The sequence below is a fragment of the Alosa sapidissima genome, chromosome 16 (assembly GCF_018492685.1).
Source record: "Alosa sapidissima isolate fAloSap1 chromosome 16, fAloSap1.pri, whole genome shotgun sequence".
Lineage (NCBI taxonomy): Eukaryota > Metazoa > Chordata > Actinopteri > Clupeiformes > Clupeidae > Alosa > Alosa sapidissima.
In genome coordinates this window covers 18,662,615-18,682,066 of record NC_055972.1, presented here as the reverse complement: position 1 = coordinate 18,682,066, position 19,452 = coordinate 18,662,615, and the positions used below count along the sequence as shown (strand labels likewise).

General features: G+C 41.7%; 2 protein-coding genes across 5 annotated transcripts in view; one reads left to right on the top strand and one right to left on the bottom strand.

The window, feature by feature from the left end:
- map3k4 (mitogen-activated protein kinase kinase kinase 4) overlaps window positions 1–5,989 on the top strand; it is a 33,653-nt gene extending 27,664 nt beyond the window's left edge. For all 4 annotated transcript variants that reach the window (XM_042065361.1, XM_042065358.1, XM_042065359.1 and 1 more), the window contains 6 exons: window positions 25–141; window positions 656–815; window positions 2,932–3,054; window positions 3,532–3,638; window positions 4,186–4,365; window positions 4,832–5,989. In XM_042065361.1, the coding sequence (XP_041921295.1) occupies window positions 25–141; window positions 656–815; window positions 2,932–3,054; window positions 3,532–3,638; window positions 4,186–4,365; window positions 4,832–4,852 (708 nt within the window). In that variant the 3' untranslated portion in view covers window positions 4,853–5,989. The remainder of the gene's footprint in view (window positions 1–24; window positions 142–655; window positions 816–2,931; window positions 3,055–3,531; window positions 3,639–4,185; window positions 4,366–4,831) is intronic.
- agpat4 (1-acylglycerol-3-phosphate O-acyltransferase 4 (lysophosphatidic acid acyltransferase, delta)) lies at window positions 5,623–18,383 on the bottom strand. Its single transcript, XM_042065363.1, has 9 exons — window positions 18,082–18,383; window positions 11,771–11,998; window positions 10,828–10,997; window positions 9,957–10,118; window positions 9,345–9,498; window positions 8,803–8,905; window positions 8,156–8,231; window positions 7,651–7,849; window positions 5,623–6,354 (listed from the first exon to the last, which is right to left on the bottom strand). Exons 2-9 carry the CDS (start codon window positions 11,946–11,948, stop codon window positions 6,263–6,265), a joined length of 1,134 nt encoding a protein of 377 aa, XP_041921297.1. The 5' UTR covers window positions 11,949–11,998; window positions 18,082–18,383; the 3' UTR covers window positions 5,623–6,262.
- Between the last annotated feature and the right edge of the window lie 1,069 nt (window positions 18,384–19,452).

Sequence of the window (19,452 nt, the reverse complement as noted above, 5' to 3'; positions counted from 1 at the left end):
AGGAATTTTGTCTTTGATTTGCAGATCCGTTTCCAGCCTAATGACCACAAAACCATCAAAGAGACTGCAGACGAGCTGAAGATCTTTGAGGGAATCAAACACCCGAACCTCGTGCGCTACTTTGGTGTTGAGCTTCATCGGGTAAGAACTTTACCCACTCCTTCACAGACACAAACATAGACTATTTTCCCCAGCCTCCAAGGGAACGCCACAACACCACAATGTATGTTTGTTGTAGAAACCTTGGATACAAGTCTACACTCTGGAAAAGGAACTAGGAACTATGTGACTCTCACTTATCTTTCACTTTCCAGCCACTAACCTTAACCGTAACCAATAAATGTAGTTAAGAGTGTCAACAGATAGTTTGTTGATAATCTGAACATCTGTGGACAGTATGTGGGTGGACTATCCCAAGTAAAGTTTGACCTTTTTTTTTTTTTTCTTCTTTCAAATATTGCTAAACTTATCCTCTTCAAGAGTTTTCAAGTCATTTTCTTAAAATCATCACCCTCCATCATCTGGGAAATCCATAAAGAACGTTGTACGTGTGAAGAGTTATTAATCAGTTGTCAGATTCTGTTCGAGGACTTCTGCCAGGACATTGTTTTCGCTCCTGGGTCTTGAGCTCCTCTGACCCTCTGTGGCCCTGCAGGAGGAGATGTACATCTTTATGGAGTACTGTGACGAGGGCACACTGGAGGAGGTGTCGCGCCTGGGCCTGCAGGAGCACGTCATCCGCCTCTATAGCAAGCAGATCACCACCGCCATCAACGTCCTGCACGAGCACGGCATTGTGCACCGCGACATCAAGGGTGAGTGGGCCAAGATCCGTCAGGACTTTCACAAAGTGGGCTTGGAGGAAAGAAAGGAAAATAAGAGCAAGAAATGTGTGCCTATATTCACATGTTAGTGTAGAAAATGAAAGGCGAAGTACTGCCTGTGTGTCACTGTTTAAAGGTGCTCTAAGTGATGCTGGGTAACGTCACTTCTGTTGACTTTCAAACAAAACAGAGAGCTAGCTCGCTACTTCGTCCCGTGCTGCTCCCGTGCAATTGAAAGTCTCCTAAACGCGCATCTCGTCTGTGATTTGCTGGAACAGTTTGTTATGTTTTTATGGGCTTGGTTTGCCCAGGTTGTTTTTGTTGCCGCTTTTGGAGCCTGGGCTGTCCACAGAGATTGCGTTTTTTTACAGTGTATTCAGGATACAGACAGCTAGCGGTTGGTTAGGTGATGTTTGCAGTAAGTGACATCAAATGTTTTGGCCTAAAAAACGTGTGGCATCGCTAAGAGCACCTTTTAAGGAAAGTGATTCCTTCTCGTTGACCTCAGAGATGGACTGGGACTACTAAAAAAAGGCCCTTGACCTTCTTCCAAATAAGCCCACTACTATTTGCGCACAGACACACACACATTAGCTGTCTTATCATGATACAGTCTCACAATATTATTATGCCAGTGAAATCTCATTCAAAATAGTCAGATTTTACAAAAATTATCATTATTTATTAATGATTATTATTATGCCTCGTGCCTTCATTCACATAAGTAGCCTAAATTAACAGGGACGTCATATACCATTATGGTAAATGGGAGTCTATCAATAAATGGCCTTGAGTGTCTGTTCATCTGTTCATCAGACTAACAGACATTGCACATACATGCAAAGCCTACAATTTGGTGAGGTTGGTGCACAGTACATCATCAAGATGTGTATGGACCTAAGGTTAGAGCTATTCCTTGTAAATATGTGGTAGCAAACATCTAGACTAGTAGACAATGCAACAACCTGTCTGTTTCGCCCAAGGACAAAAGCACCAACACCACCAAACATGCAAATGTGTAGTCTAGAGGCAGGGACGTTGGAAGCAATTTCTGTTAGGGCACTGCATTGAAACGGATGGTGTGTGCATGGCATCTATCGCACACTTCAGGTCGGATTTCCATATAAACAGGGATTCAGGGGTTTCTCCTTTGAGAAAATGTTTCAAATTCTGGTTGCTAAACACATAAATGTAGTTTGAGATGGACATAAGTACTAAAGCTTGGCTCGTGTTCTGTCTGACTCACATCAACATTATCTCATGCATCCTAAGGACATGCCAAATATGTGGTGGTGGTGTTGTTTTTTTCAAACTGTATGCCATCACACACACACAGCCAGCAGACACTGATAACCAGTAACACAAAACTGAATTAAAGTGTAATTTTACCAAAGGGTGTTTATCTGCATTAAAACACATCAAATAAGCTGTGGAGACAGTATTTTTCGTTGATCAACCACTACAGAGTTTGCTCCGGTATAGGCTATAGCCCCATATCGCATATAGTGGATTAGCTTAGGGCCATGAGCGAAACGCTTCCCAAATAGCATTTTTTTTAGCTCAGTAATATTAAAAAAGCATCAAACCTTGTCAGTAGCTTGCTCAAGGTCCCTACACATAAAACGAAGCACCAACAACGTAGTTAACGAACCCGGAATTCCAGACCTCGGCGCCTGCTTACCTGCATATGCACAAATCTCGTTGTCAGCTTCATTTAAAAATCAAAGATAGGCTACATCGAAGGAAGCAAAGATGAAATGTTAATGAGACATTTGTCAATTGTGAGAGTTGCCAACCTTGGTGACATTGTAGCCTTTCCATTGTCCCTTGTGCCTATCCTGCTATTGAAAACACGATGGCACAAATGTTTTTTCAATAGCAGTGATAACTGATAGCGTAGAAATAGGCTACTATAGGCATAAGTGAAGCATATTTATTTGGAGAGCTAGATACTGTTTTGGCTATTTGGCTGATGAAGTATATTGAGCCAGGCCGATAGCCGTTCTGGACTTTTCCAGAACGTCCAGAATGCCAGTCCGCCCCTGGTTTACCTAGACACCTAGAAAGTGCGAAAAGAGTGCTGATTGTTATACGTTTACGGTCTCAGGAGCCAACATCTTCCTCACGTCGTCTGGACTCATCAAGCTGGGAGACTTTGGCTGCTCGGTGAAGCTCAAGAACAACGCTCAGACCATGCCTGGGGAGGTGAACAGCACTCTGGGAACTGCAGGTGAGACTCACTGAGCAGACCTGCTGACACCAGAGGGCGTCAATGAGCCTTATGAAGAAGGAATGAGCTGGTCTTGCTGCATAAGAAATATCAACTGTTGCCAAAATGCCTTTGGACATGATAAGCTATTTAGGGAAATTATTTTGAGTAATTTTTCATTCTGAATTTGGAGTTGTGTGTGTTTTTTTTTTTTTTTTTTTTTTTTTTTGTAACTTTATTATTATGCTAGGACATTATGACATCATTGTGGTCACAAATGCAAATCCACAGTTGGGCTAGCTGGCTTTGGTCGCAGCTCGTTTGAATGTTACTGGCCACTGGTGACGACGCCTTTGTTTGTCCACTGTTAGGTTCCATTGTTCTACCTCATGAGTCTCAGTGGAGGCTCAAGTTCTGATAGGGTTGTTACAATCGGTTGACTTTGCTGACTCCAACCCCCCCCCTCCCCCCCGCCCCTCTCTCTCCCTCTCCCCTTAGCATACATGGCACCTGAGGTCATCACCAGGGCAAAGGGTGAAGGTCATGGGCGAGCTGCAGACATATGGAGCCTGGGTTGTGTGCTTATAGAGATGGTCACAGGAAAGGTAAGACGACTTTGATTTCCTACTTGTCATTGAACAGATGTGGGTGTTTAACAGGATTTGTGAGTTTTCTTATAACCACTGGCCCATGCCCTTCCCTTTTCTTCTATGGTTTAAATGCACACGCTGCATTGGTAACGGCACAGTTCACTCTTGTAAATGTTCATGTTTGGGTGATAAAATCTTGTAGTCAAAATATTTGTACTGTGTTGTTACTGTGTTTGGACACAAGCCTGTACATGTCTTGACAAGCCTTAAAGTGCTGAATGACACAAGCGCTGAGACACAAAGTGCCGAGACAACTTTTTAAAGAATTATTTTTGATAAATTTGTACGCATTGTTTACTTTGAATTCAATAAATCGCGATTCTTTGCTTCAGGTTAGGCTTGATTTGTTCACATTTCATTGCTGGAAAAACAGAAATGCCATGAAATAACATCCTGGAATATTATGCAACTCTATGTATTTAGAGAGCCTCACCCACCCTCCCGTTTATTCCAAATGTAAACAAGCGTCCTCTTGCTGTTTTGCTTCTGTTTGACTGTGCAGCGGCCATGGCACGAGTACGAGCACAACTTCCAGATCATGTATAAGGTGGGCATGGGGCACAAGCCGCCCATCCCGGAGAAGCTGAGCACCGAGGGCAAGGACTATCTCACCCACTGCCTGGAGAGCGAGCCCAAACGCCGATGGACCGCTAGCGCTCTGCTCGACCACCCATTTGTCAAGGTCAGACACAGAAACGCTTACCACCACACAAGAAAATAATGTGTAACACAGAGTAACACAGAGACAAAAAAAGCCTGATTATCTGTGAATGTCTGGCAAGCTTAGCACGATACTTTGTATTACTTGTGTGTGTGTGTGTGTGTGGGGGGGGGGGGGGGTTAAACAAGCTTGCCAAATAAGTTGACTTGTTTGGTAAACTGTGAACTTCTAAGATAAAAGTAAGAAACACCAAAATGTGTACATTTCTGGCATTTCTAAGAAGTTCAGTCTAAGTCAATAGGGCATAAGGCTTCTCATTCAGCCCGGTTACTTGAGACATTAGCTGTCCATGTGCAGTCCTGGCAGCCGGTAAATCACATGACCACTCCCTGTGTGATTCCATTGAGTGTAGGAGTGAGTGAGTGGGAGGCTAGGGAGTGTCACATGCACAGTAATTACAGCTTTGTGTGTTCGTCTGCCATTACAGGTTTGCACGGATGAAGAATAGAGTTGGTAAGGAGCTCTTCCAGGCCTGTCTCTCTCACGTTTACAAAGCATAGCACTACTGTCTAAGGCATCTGCAAGGACCTGTGCACTTCACACAGGAGACGACAAGGAGGAGGAGAGGATGATGAAGGAGAAGGATGAGAAGGAAAAATGATATATATATATTTCAAAGAGGCCTCTGGCACACTGTGCAACACATGGACTGGTGGTGTGAGCCCTTCCCAGTGGGCAAGTCTTACATGTATAGCTGTGGAGAAGATTTCTAGGGTTTGGCGAAGGGGTGGGGCGGGGGGAGGCGGGTGGGTGGTCAGGTGAAATACAATGTATTGTACATACTGTCAGAACAAAGGATCAACTAAAGTCCTTGTATAAAGAATATTGTAAAGCTTAAGTAATTATAGCCACATCTCTCTCGTTGATGGTGGATTCTTTATTTTGGGATGGAGAACAAGCAGGCGTTCCTTTTAAATGAGAACAAAAATCGAAGGCACTTTTTGACGAAAGTGGAGTCCCCTTTTTTCGGTGAGAAAGGAGTGAGCTGAGGCCAGGTGAGAGAAAGGTGTGAGCAGAACGCATGCCTCTGGTCAGTCAGACGAGAGGAGTTCTGAACACCACCAACCAAGGTGCGGCCGGCAGTGTTACAACCCACAGTGACAAAACAAGCTCACAGCACCGCAAAAACTGGTTCCAGACCTCAGAAAAACCCGCCCACTGCAGATTACGGAAGGGAAAAAAAAACATTTTTATTGGACTTTATTTTGTTGTTCTTTTAAAAAAAAAAAAAAAATTGCCCTTTTGTTTGCCTTGCCTGCAGAGCCCACTGTAAGCAGTTTGTATTTAAGCCTATAAAAGAAGACAACTGTTATGTGCTGCAAGCGATGCCCTACTTGGTCAGGTCTTCGTAAACAGCGGTGTCTGAAGTGAGCCCAAACCAAATGAGAGGAGAGGGAGAGAAAGAAAGAAAGAAAGAAAGAAAAAGATCTCTCTCTCCTGCTGCTGTATTTAACCCAACCTCCCCCATTACAGACGCATACGCATACAAGCATCATCAACATTTCTGGTGCTCCGCTGCTCTTACGGTGTTTGCATTGTACAAAACAATATTAATAAAAAGAACAATTTTGTAAAAAAAAAAAAAGGCATTTATTGGTCTCTTTGGTTACACCATTTTCCATTGGAAGTGAGTATCTAACTCAAGGTAGTTTTCCCTGCAATCTTTTTGCTTTGCAAGTTTACCTGATCAAGCAAAGTCAATGCCAACTTGTTATCCAGCAAAGTATACATAAGTTTGTTTTGTGCAAAGCTGTCAAACAAGGACACCGCCCCAGACGACATGAGTTGGCTGTTGTGTGCCAGCTCTTAACTATAATTAGTGTGCAGTTGTGGTGATTCTCTTGGTGATAATTCCTCATTAATTGTTGTTGAGTGCTGTTTCCTTGTTCCCGTAACTTGATCCCCTGTTGATCTCCGTCTGTCCAATCATCCAGCGCACGGCCACAGAAGCTGCCAGACAAGAAGAGAAACTAAATTAGCAACTGCAAACCAAGAATTAATATGGAATACTCAGAAGGGATCCAAGCATGAGGAAACAAACTGAACAGGTTTTAGAAATTAGATATGGTCTAAATCTGATGGAAAAACCTGTCCGTCACAAGTAACCTTGTGGAGTAGTCCACAAAGCCAGACATGCCTTTAAGTTAGTGAGAACGACAGAGCACAACCTGGAAATCCTCCAAATCCAGAACACAGACTGATAAAGAAGGTGACCTTTCAGGTTTTGGTCTTGCATTTACCTGGACAAGTCAAGTCCTGTTTGTCAAATACCCCCTTTTTTATTTTTTTTTCAGAATTATGGATTGAGTTTGGGATTATGGTTTGAGAAAGGGACCTAATTGGTTCACATTACATGTATTCATTTAGCAGAGAATTTCCTGTTGATATTGACAGATTAGCAGTTTCATTAATGGGCTGTGTGTTGTCCTTGGGAGTCAAACATATGATCATGACAGCTCAACCTGTCAACCAAGACTAAACGTCTCCACAAATGTAATTTCGTTTTTTGCAAGAAATCCTAGAAAATTTTTCGGTAGCACCAAATCGATGCAAACTATAAAATGGATGTAGAACAAAATATGAAAATAAATAGGCGGCAGCGGTGGCATTGTGGTTAAGGAGCCAGGCTAGCATAACCTGACTCTCCCCAGATGAATTTCGTTCTGCCTAGCTCCACTCATCCATCTGGGATCGATCCATTGGAGTGGTGCTGCAGAAGGCTGGGCCTTATTAAAAAATCCTTGGATAGGATTGGATAAGCCACTTGTCCATCATCTATTGACGTGCTACTTCAACCACTCACATCGAAGCCAACCCGTGACGCTGAGAACAGTCTCACAGTCGCTTCTACGCTACGTCACATCTATGAAACTCCCGCCCTGCGTCCTGATTGGCTCTACCATACAATCTGGTGCCGAAATCACTCTCAACGGAAGCGATCCCAGATGGATGTGAGCGGAGCTAGAAGGAACGAAATTCATCTGGCGAGAGTCAGGTTAGGGCTAGCATGCAATAGCTTGAACAGTTGTGGGTTCAATTCCCAGCTTCTACCGTTATGCCCTTGAGCAAGGCACTTAACCCCAAGATGCTCTAGGGAAGTCACTTCGGATGAAAAGTGTCTGCTAAATGAATAAGTGTAGATGTAAATCTTTAGAATTAGAATAGAATTGTGTTTATTTGATCTGGAGTACATCTAAAGACCTTGCTAATTCTCAGATGATGAGGTGTGTGTGTCAGGAGGCCCACCTGCGACGCAGACAGCCAGGCTGCTGAGGATGGTCAGTGTGGAGCCGCTCTGGAGCAGCTGAAGCAGCAGCAGGACGAGGGGGTAGAGGGTCAGGACAGTCCAGAACAGCCAGTTGGTCAGGGCCCACGGCTGGCGTGGCGGATTGACCACCGGCCCAGGGAAACTACCCTTCTGCACATACCTCTCCTGAAACGTGTCCTAATAGTGTGCAAGCACACAAACAGGTCAGTCAGCGGAAAGTTACTCAGTCCACACCCACACAAGACATACACAGGAGAACTGGTCAGAGAAATAAACACTGCTTTACAGTGTACACAGGAAGGAGGTGGGGATCAAGAATGTTAACTCTTTGCTGGTCTGCAATGGCTTGCTCGCTATGAACAACCTCTCAGGTGTATTTTGCATAAAAACCTTGTGACAGGCAATGGAAATTAGCAACTCTACCACCATAAAATGTCACTGGCAGCCATTCTGAGTGCCAGGACTGAGCAACCAATATCTCACCTTCTCTTGATAAAGTTTGTGAAGCCAGGCAGCGCATTCTGCCTCGTCATCAGGGATCGTGTCCAGAGGAATCCTCCTGTGGGCGAACGAACACACACACACACATACACATACACAAAAAGAGCAGTTAGAAAATATAAAGTTTAACAGATTGACCTTTTTCCTAGAGCCCGAGTCAGGAAAACTTTTCAAACCATTGCATACCATTGCATGCCCTGACCATTATATGGCATGACCTAGCAATTAAGCCACGAATGCAGACTTTGTTCTGGACGTCGTGAAGTCTGCCTGTGGAAACTGCGGTCATTACCAACTATCCTGAGAGCCCTTCCTCATATAAACCTTAGAGCCCTTGAGAGGGCTAATTGTGCCACAGAGTACAGGCCTCAGATGCTGCGAACCATGTGACTTCTTGTTAAAAACAAAGACCTCTGCTGTTGCTCTGACCAAACATGGCCCCAAGCCTCCAATGCAGTGCAATGATGGTGAACTTGCATAGAAAACATACTGATTCTAGACTGATAAACATAGTAACATGGAAGTAATCAGTAACAGGGCAGATGCAATGTATTCAAGACACTATGTGTAATATAAGGGATAAAGACGTCCCCTATGTTTTTTTCCTGGTGCCAAATTCCATTCCTCACCTCACATAGAGATCTGCGTGGTACTTTTTCCCACTTAGGATTCCACGTAATGTAGGTGTTTCGTTGTTTCTGAAATTAAGTGTAGAATCGTACACAGCAGTAACTAAAGAGAAACACAAACAAGCATCAGCACACATTCATTCCCTCACTGCAGTTATAATGTCTCATGTATCATTTCAGCCCTGGAGCCAGTCGGTGTCAGTTCACCAGGTCACACGATATACAGTAGAAGCTAAGTGATGGGGCAACCTTTTGAGCAATGTTGCCGTGCAATCACATGATCAGTTCCTGTTCTCACTGGATGCTTGTGACAAGTTGCTTACTCATGATTAAAGCACATTTATTTTAGAACAGGTAGATGAACAGTCTCTGATTGAAATTCTCCAGGTAAAACTATGTTGCCTATGCATTGTTCTCAATTGTTAATCTTTTGTCAACTCTTCCCAAACAGTACCAGTATTACTCAAAAACTGACCGTGTGTAGCATCATCTATAGAGCACTGCCCATCCAAAGAGACCCCAGCATGCACATGGTGCCCTACCTGTGCCTCGGAGGTTCTGCACGCTAACGCAGAAGCCCTTGGTGCGGGGCAGGAGGTGGTACTTCAGCTTGGGCAGCCCTTTGCTCTCGGCCACTTCCATGCTTATCTTGTGCTTCTTCTCAGTGAAGCGTGTGCCCTCACAGAAAAGCAGGAACTGACAGAGAGAGCACAGTTCCACAGTCAGGATCAATTGCATGAATTCACTTGTTCCTTCTTACCCTCACCCACAGACACTCTTCCCACAAACCATCTCAATCACGATTTACAGACATTCAATCTTTTACTTTATTAGGATTAGGAAATACTGATAAATAATAGGAGATAATTACTGTATCTAAAAAGGAAATACGGAATCATAAACGCCAACATCTTTTATGTTTGAGGAAATTATTCCTATTGGTACAGCTCAGTGAAACATTTCTCGAACACATTTTAAACAAACAAATATCACTCAGCATGTTTGTGAAGCCATGAAAAGGCCATTGAGGAAGTTATTCCTATTGGTACAGCTCAGTAAAAACAATTCTCTTACACATTTTATACAAACAGTCATCCCTGCATGTTTGTGAAGCCATGAAAAGGCTACGTGTCATGAGAGGAGTGAACTCTCACCCAGAAGTTCTCTGGGTAGTCCCGTAGGTTCCGCAGACTCTTAATCACCGTTCTGCGCTCCTCCTCCCACTTCCTCTTACAAAATACTATCTCCTGGAAGTACCACATCCAGCCAATCAGAGGCACATAGGCAAGTTCCTTCTTGGCCATGACCTTGGATGTCTAAAAGAGAAGACATTGAGGTAATGTGATGGTCATTTAAAATGATTACCAACAAAGGGAACCAACAAAATGATGTATTAGGAGTCTAAAATTGCATATGGATCAAACAGTTTATTATGTATTTTGCACTTTAAACTCCATGTTTTCCACCCTGAAGTGGAGCATTTTTTCATGTTTGGAAACACCACAATGATACCAGTGTGGCTCAGCTAAAAAAATGATTCCGATTTGTTACGTGGAGTTGTGTAGGTTTTGAGTTGTCTTGAATGCAGCCACAAAGCACTCCATTGACTTCCATTGTATTTACACATTTACAAGAGAACTGGGCCAATGCTAGCTGGTTTACGTGCTGACTTCAGTGTATATATGGGTAACACAGAGCATAGGCTTTTTGACATTATGTCTAAATGTCTTCACATTCTGATATTGTATGTAAGTAATTTCTAAATAACTAAATTAAAATCCAAATAGCAACAATTTCCTGATAAAAGTCAGTACACCGGTTGAATGTCTATAACCTTTAACCTAAACAATGATTAAAGAATCCCCACCAGGTTTACTCTACTTGCATCTTGTGACATTTTCACCCACATCAGTATGTTTGTGGCCACACCAAATATAACCTAACTTCCTGTTAAATAACACAACTTCAACATTTAGTCTAGTTTAGGAGTACTGGTGCAATCCGAGTTTCAACACAGAGGTTTACCCCAAGGACGCCAAATCTCTCACAGAAGGTCCAACCGCACAAGAAGTCAATCTCAAAGCCGTGGTTGAGGATGACGATGGCGTTCTCTTTGCCATACAGTGCGTAGCTCTCTGGGTCCGTGTAGAGCGTACATTCAGTACCAGACCACCAGTCCAGCACTGCTACCATCTCTGTCAAAGGCAAGAGAAACACACATCCGCCCAGAACAATTAGATCTTGAAAATGAAACCCATTTAATTAAGTACCAAGCATCTGGACATGAATCAAGAATGGTGTTGCTATCTTCCATAATAACAGGAATAAAACTGGGAGGGAATTCAACACTGGGCGGCATGTCTATGCCATTACCACAACTTTATTACAGTTGTTAAGTTGTTCAAAGTTCACACACAATGCATTTTCTTTCTGAGCTGAGCTAAACTGAACTGGAAATTAGTTATTAAAAAGGGCAGATATACCGGTAATTGTGTGATAATAAATGGCTTCACCTGACCCCTATCCCTAAATAAAAGAAATACATGATCAGTCATATTTTCCAAAAACAGGCCAGTATAATTTCTCTCTTTTAAGGTCGGCACCAGTAGGCACTAATCTATCTCAGTTGTGTCTAAAACAAACTGACCATGATGCTGATGGGAACCACTGACCACACAACATGATATATTTGGATTAAAGGCTGCATTCCAGAGTGGTCTTAGTGACACACTCCACTAAAATAACAGAACTCAAATGTTCTCACATGTGAGAGCCCATTGAATTAATGAATAAGATGTGATGATGAACCAGTTAGAATAACCAACATCCCACAAGAGACACTCTTAGCCTGGTATTTCCAGACCACATACTGTATCAAACAGGGAGCTGCATTAGGCTATGACAGCACCAGGCTTGTCTAACCAAACAAATCAGGCTACACTTGGCGCTAGTGGAGCTGGTCACTCACGGCTGGAGATGCAGTAGCCCAGTCTGCAGTTGATCTTGCGGGCCAGCTGCCTGTTGAAGGCCCAGAGGGGCAGTGTGAAGAATTGCAGCAGGTTGACCAGCAGGCCGCTGACCAGGAACACATAGCAGATGAGGAGGTGACAGAGGAACTGGGACTTCAGCAGCTGCAGCAGCCCCATGCTTGGAATGCTGATCCACTCTCCCCGATGTGACAGGTCTACTGTAGATCCTGGGAAGGTGAGACAGTCTTCACTTTCAGTTCAAGTTATTGTTTAGGGCTTGTCTTTTGCACACACAAATAAACCACAAAGCAAAAGTTAACAAAAGACAGAGTACGCCTTGAGTATACAACAGAATAAAAAGGTTAAATTGTACCCAGTTATCATCAGGTACTGATTAACACAGTGATTGTTGACTCACCCTCAAAAAAAAAAAAAAAAAACACTGGACAAACCTCAATGTTTCATAATTGTCCTTCGGACAGAAAGGCTCTTACAATTGGTGTAGTGGTCCTTTCAGAATCAATCAGAAGCTTGGCAAAGTGCTTACATTCTTTAATGTCTCAGTAGGAGCACAATTAAATATAATACCCTGCCTGCCTCTACACCCTACTCCACAGCCCACTCAAACTACCCAATATAGAAAGCTATTAATAGCAATCAGCCCATGCCAATCCTATATTTTAGCAATCAGATTTAGTAAGTAAGTAAGTCATTTTAATTTATACAGCACATTTCCTTCTAAAGTGGCTAACAGTTTAAATAAAGACAGAGTTTCTAACACCAACAACTGATACCTCCAAATCAAACCAAAACAAGAAGTACAGAGGCAAACATACAGACATATAGATATAATACAAGTACGACTCAAACGTAAACAACAATGGAGGGAGGAGAGAGATGCACATTTTATCTATACAGTCATTATTTTGAGTTTGTGTCAGCTAAACATGACAACATTAAGGTACATTGTACATTCTGTGCTGGCGACAAAGTGCTGTCTAGCTAGACATCCCAAGTCTCCCGAAGTTTTGGGAGTCTCCCACATATTGATAGCGGTTTCCTGACGCCCACAAATTACATAAAATCTCCCGGAACCTAGAGCGAACAATAGCACGCAAGCCAGACCGGACTTCAAATTGCGTGTGCATCTGAGTTTAACGCGCACACAACGGAGAGGGAGAGAGAGAGGAGTGGTGCGTGTGTGCCTGAAGCGCATCCAAGACAGAGAGCATCCTGGTCTGTTTTGCTAAATCAACCAATCAGTTTTCAGTGTAGGTGGGCTTATATCTCTTTTCTCCCGATCTTAATTAATCAGTTCAGTCAGTGTATCTAGGAACAGGAGTGTCATGGCAGAGTCAGTGCCCCTGTCAAGGCCAAACTACCAAAATCTACATATTTTACTATCACAATTTCTATCAATAGGCCTTCCTTATTTGGTGTACTGACTAGACATTATTGAAGAAACATCTGAATTTCAGTATCTAAGTAGGTTAGGTTGGGATGTCTGCTATACATTGTTGACATTACTGTTAAAATGCACTTCCAGTATTGACAAAACCGGTTATCATTTTTATGTTGAGGCGGAGGGGGTGTTGAAAGTAACTAATAAAGTAACTTGTAATCTAACTTAGTTACTTTTAAAATCAAATAATCAGTAAAGTAACTAAGTTACTTTTTAAAGGAGTAATCAGTAATCAGATTACTTTTTCAAGGTAACTGTGGCAACACTGCTGAGGACAGTCTTCAGGGCTTAAATTTCACTGCGGGATTGCGGGTATTGCGCATAATTTGTTCAAGTCCCGCAACTCTAGCCATCATAATGCGAGAAATTCCCGCATACACTTTTACAGCCTGTCTGATGACGTTAATATAGCCTAATCATTAAGTGGCGTGAATGCGGTGCTATTGACCGGACTGATCAACTACCGAGTTGAATTGATCATAGCCTCATGCAGACGCACACACACACGGAGAGAGAGAGAGAGAGAGAGAGAGAGAGAACTACTTTGCGCTTACGCAAATAGGCTACGCTAACATGGCAAACTTTTACATCTGGAAAGAGCTCCTTGGTAACTATCCTGCTAGCTCAGGTCACGTCAACACTTGATCCCAGAAAGATTGTCTTCGACATGTCAACATTTATTGTATCTAATGACATAGAAAACATAATGATTTGCATACACATACCGCACTATGCACAACTTTTATTCACTAGCGACTACAGCCTAAAACCGTCAGGTTGAAGGGGGGCTAATTACTCCATAGAATTACTCTCAGGTATTTTCTTAAAGTGACAGGCACTCAATTACACCTACTCATCACCAATGTGCACTCAATTGGACCTACACACCACATTAAAGATATGCCTAAGTGTTATAGGTTAAAAGTCAATATGAGGCATTCAAATTACTAAATATGTTTAGCTAGTAGTAATTACTAGTAAAATGCTATACTTTAAAAAATGCATTATTAAATAAATACACTCTATATGAATTCAAAAATATATGATAGAAACATATCACATAAGCTATCATTTTCAGTGTGTGTTTGTGTGTGTGGAGAGAGTCAAGCAGAATCTAGGATGTCCACTGTTGTGAATGATCCCACTACAGTATATATTACTGATGACGTCAGGGTGGTGGGGGCCCCAAAATCAAACACTTTTTTTAAAAAAGTAAAAGTAAATTGTGTAAATCCCCCCTACATGAATAACCTAAGGGGGGAATTCCCCCCATTTTGAAAAATGAATTTTAAGCCCTGGTCTTTTGCTTTTTCAGTCATGGACCAGATAGGCCTATTAGTACTCAAGTACCCATGAAACAATACAATCCATGATGGTAGCCTTATATTTGGATACAATTTGGATGACAATTAAAGTCATACATTTACATTCTGTTTGTTTTAATTGAGTATAAAACAATAACCACTACAAGTTAGCTTTGCATGCAGCCTAGTCGTTGGTTTACTGAGAACATTAGGTTGGCCAATGGAGAGAACATTATATTCAATAAATACCCATAGCTGATATAGAGCCAGAGTGTGATTACATGGGCATGGCTGGCGCCATGGCTGGCCTTGTCAACGAGACACGTCTACATATTTTCTACATAACTAATAGCACAAAAATCACAATGGGTCAATCAATGGTGGCTCGTAGTGTTGACAGGTTTTTTTTTGTGGAATATTGGCCCGTTTTTGGAAAATATGGCTGTAATATTTATTTTATTTATGGATAGGGGTCAGGTTAAGCCATTATCACATAATTATATCTGCTATTTTTAATATAATAATAATAATAATAATAATAATAATAATAATAATAATAATAATAATACAGCACTGAAACAGCTCTCATTAAAGTTTCCAATGACATACGCCTCAACACAGATTCAGGTAAAACATCAGTCCTAGTGCTACTGGACCTTAGTGCAGCATTTGACACTGTTGATCACAATATTTTACTACACAGACTAGAACACTGGGTTGGATTTACAGGCATAGTTATCAGCTGGCTAAAATCATATCTACAAGAAAGGAGCTTCTTTGTTGCCATCGGAAACTGTACCTCAACACCAACGTCCTTGACCTGTGGTGTTCCCCAGGGGTCGATCTTGGGGCCACTATTATTCAACCTCTATATGCTCCCACTTGGACAAATCATTCAAAATAATTTGATTTCATATCATAGCTATGCAGATGACACACAAATCTACTTAGCTCTATCACCAAACGACTATGGTCCTCTTGAATCTATGTGTCAGTGTATAGAACAAATCAACACCTGGATGTCTCAAAATTTTCTTCAGCTGAACAAAGAAAAAACTGAAGTAATTATATTTGGTAAAAATGAGGAAAGACTTAGGGTTGCCACTCTCCTTGACACAAAGGGGTTGAAGGAAAAGGATACTGTTAAAAATCTTGGTGTATTAATTGACAGTGATCTAAATTTCAACAGCCACATGAAAGCGATAACTAAATCAGCTTTTTACCACCTCAAAAATATTGCCAAACTCAGAGGGCTGATGTCAAAACATGACTTAGAAAAACTCATTCATGCATTTATCTCCAGCAGGGTTGATTACTGCAATGGACTGTTCACAGGCCATCCTAAAAAGACTATTAAACAGCTTCAGGTGATACAAAATGCAGCAGCTAGGACTCTAACAAAAACTAAAAGAACTGACCACATTACTCCAATTCTTAAGTCCTTGCACTGGCTTCCAGTAAGTCACAGAATTGACTTTAAAGCAATATTGCTTGTTTATAAATCAGTAAATGGAGCAGGACCTAAATACTTGTCAGACATGCTTCAGCAGTACACACCTTCTCGTCCTCTCAGGTCCCAGGTGAAAAACCTGCTAGTAAAACCTACAGTTAGAACTAAACATGGTGAAGCAGTTTTTAGCTGCTATGCGGCTCAGCTGTGGAACCAACTTTCGGATGACATTAAAAAGGCCCCAACTGTAGCCAGTTTTAAATCTAGACTTAAGACCAAACTGTTCTCAGATGCTTTCTGCTAACTGTGCCGAGTTACAAATTCTGAATCTGCCTTGATAATTATTCTACTTTGTCTTTTATTACTTTTTTTTACTACTTTTGCCTTTGTTTTTGCTTACTAATTATTCTTTATTTTTAAATGATTTTACCTTGTGTTTTATGTTTTCTTTTTATTATGATCTTTACCTTTTAACTATTCTTTGACTATTTAACTATTCTTTTTGTTATTATTGTTTGGTTTTGTTTATGTAAAGCACCTTGAATGACCTCTGTGTATGAAATGTGCTATATAAATAAACTTGACTTGACTTGACTAATAATAATTATAATAATAACTGAAATCTCTCAATGGCCTTGATCAAACGTTTACATAGCCTTAAATGTTTAGCCTCACAAGTTGACACACCCAGGTTTAACTGGCTATTGGGAAGGTTTCCATATCTCTGACATGATTGTAATTAGTGCATCTGCACATTTCACACAAGGCTGCACTGAATTTGCTGGTTACTGAGCCAAACCAAAATATCAAAAGATTGGATAGTTGAACTGTACTGATTAATAGAAATATATCCAAACACATGAAAATGCCATTCAGTAGTGTTCAAGGTCTGATAAAGAAGTGGGGAATTAATGGTTTTAATGGTAATTGTACAGCCAGGTAAAGCAACAAAGACTTCAGCCTCAACTGCCAGGTTCGAGGCCCTGTAATTGGAATGAGCGTATCCTAAACCCATGGGCGAGGACCCATTGGAGGGCAAGTCTGGTGACAAACCAACCCTCAAGCTGCTTCAGCTGAAATACAGGTTTAACTGCAAGAAAGTATAGTGCGCCTGTTTCCAGATCCACAATGAGCCACTAGGCTACTAGACCCAAAATGGGCTGCAGTCAGGTTGCCAGAAAAAAAAGCTATTAGCCAATCAGCACCTAGTAGCCTAGACAAGGCTCAGAACTTCAAGAACATTATTATGTTGGAGTGATGAAATAGCCTTGAACGGGGATCATATCAGTATTGCTATATGGTTGCACTATTAGGCAACCATAGTAGCCTAAAATGTATTTGGCCTGAAAAGTAGCCTATATCTGGCCTGATAAAAGTAGCCTATAATGTGGCCTGACAATTCGATGTTTTAATATGGTAGGCTACTGTAGGCTACATTTCACAAAAAAGGGACAGGGTCTAAAAACTTAGTAGCCTAGGTGTAAGACCATAGCCAACGCTATGTGTATCGTATAGGCACACCCGTTGCCCCTTGACAAAATACCTGAGTATGCATGACAGGAAGCAAACTTTTAAAATTACATCTGTGCAAAATGAGACAAGAAAAAATGATGCGAAGTGTTTGCGGTTAGAGTGGTCTGCTTCTTCCCTCCGGAAGACACGAGTCAATAGAAGAAACTGGAAAAGTGGGTGTGTTTCACACGTTAGAGAGATGGTTTTCAAAACATAAACATTCAATTTTAAAATGTAGCCCACACATAAAACATTTGCCAAAATGCTCAACCTCACAAACACCAGTCAGCAACGTCACGCATACGCCAAAGAAGTTTTAATTTGACTAATTCAACGTTAAGGCTACTTTTTGCATTCAACGAACATATGTATAAAACAACTGTTGAAGGCAATGACAAAACACTAAAACAATCATTTAAAAAAGAAAATATAGACTAAAATAATTGTATGCAGCCACATATTGCCACTGGATCATGCTTTAAAAGTGTGTGGTCTGGTCTGCGTCTGTCTACTACAAAAGTAATTAGCATGTCTGTAACCTCGGGGACTTATAAAAGAAAAAACCCTCCGATACAAACTTACCAAGTTAGGAGCACAGCCGTGACAACTCCACGGTACGAGAAAGTGACCCACACAGCCAATAATCAAAAATGCTGTCGGTGATCAGCAAAGCACCATGAATCATTTCAACATTTTGCGTAGCGAACCTTCGAGACCACACCCTGTGTCACTGCGACCGTGATAAATGATAGCCTAATGTGAGGAGTTTAATCACCAGTGTTGTTCCACGTTGGGCAATTTCTTGTACGTATGGGGTACCCGCCTAGCCTGACGAGCCAGACCCACATTAAAATGTAGGGTCTGGGCACTTAGCGCGGGAATGATGCCAAAAACCTCCCTTCCTTCCAACCGGTGGATCCATCAAACGTCATGTCAAACGCCTTCCAGCACGTTCATGCAACAACAAATAGCTACCTCTCTGGAGGTTTTGTTTTTGGTGTATTTTGTCTGTTTGTTTAAAATCTAAGACAGTAGAAAATTATGTTTCACATTGCAAGTAACGCTTAACATGACCAATAGGGCTACAGATTGTGGTTAACTAGTGTCGATAGCATATTGCGAGTAGTTGTGAACCATAGGAACTTTAATCGTAGCCTAGCCAAATTGAAATAAATGCGAATTTATGATAAGCCTGTCAGTTCGACTGCCTACAGTTGGATAAGCAGGTTCCCCCGAGCAGTCTGCATTGCTACACTGAGGGCTTCTCTGTCTGCTGATGTTTTGCTCAAAGGTCCAGGCGGTCCATAGCCTTCATGCCATTTCAGCTGAAAACACTTTTCCTTTGTTAGCCTACTTAATAAACGTATCTTTATTAGTGTCAACATCAGTGTGCACAGACATTTTGGGGGGCAGGTACACGCACATGTTGAATGAAATTTTACTTGTGCTGCAATTAGTAAATCAATATACAAATATAGCTGCAAGCAGCAATGAGGGGGCCAAGCAGTTGAGCAGGAGTTGTCCTGGCAACGCAATGTTGTTAAATTATACACACACACCCAATTAACCCCCCCCCCCCCACACACACACACACACACACACAAACACACACATATATACACAGATAAACCTCCTCTCCCACACACCCCAATAGCCCCCTACACATACGCACATCTCAAACATCACCAAATTTATTGTGCGTCCTCATGTTGTAGTCACAAGTCCACATACCATGTTTGGTGTCAATACGAGAAAGTGTTGATAATTATAGCGCCCCTAGTGTTCAAAGGTCACTAAATATATTGAGCATCTTCAGGATGTGGTCCCGAGTCCATGTACCAAATTTGGTGTTGATACGAGAAAGTGTTGCAAATTATAGCACCCCTAGTGGTGAAAGGTTGCTAACATTATTGTGTGTCCTCAGGATGTGGTCTTGAGTCCATGAACCAAGTT

Bases quoted from the DNA above. Each gene is read 5' to 3' on its own strand.
- agpat4 (XM_042065363.1), bottom strand. From the start codon at position 11,948: ATGGGGCTGCTGCAGCTGCTGAAGTCCCAGTTCCTCTGTCACCTCCTC. The intron at 10,998-11,770 runs GTGAGTGACCAG...TGCCTTTGACAG, and splicing joins GGGCTACTGCATCTCCAGCC to AGATGGTAGCAGTGCTGGAC. The intron at 9,499-9,956 runs GTGAGAGTTCAC...TCTCTCTGTCAG, and splicing joins ACTACCCAGAGAACTTCTGG to TTCCTGCTTTTCTGTGAGGG.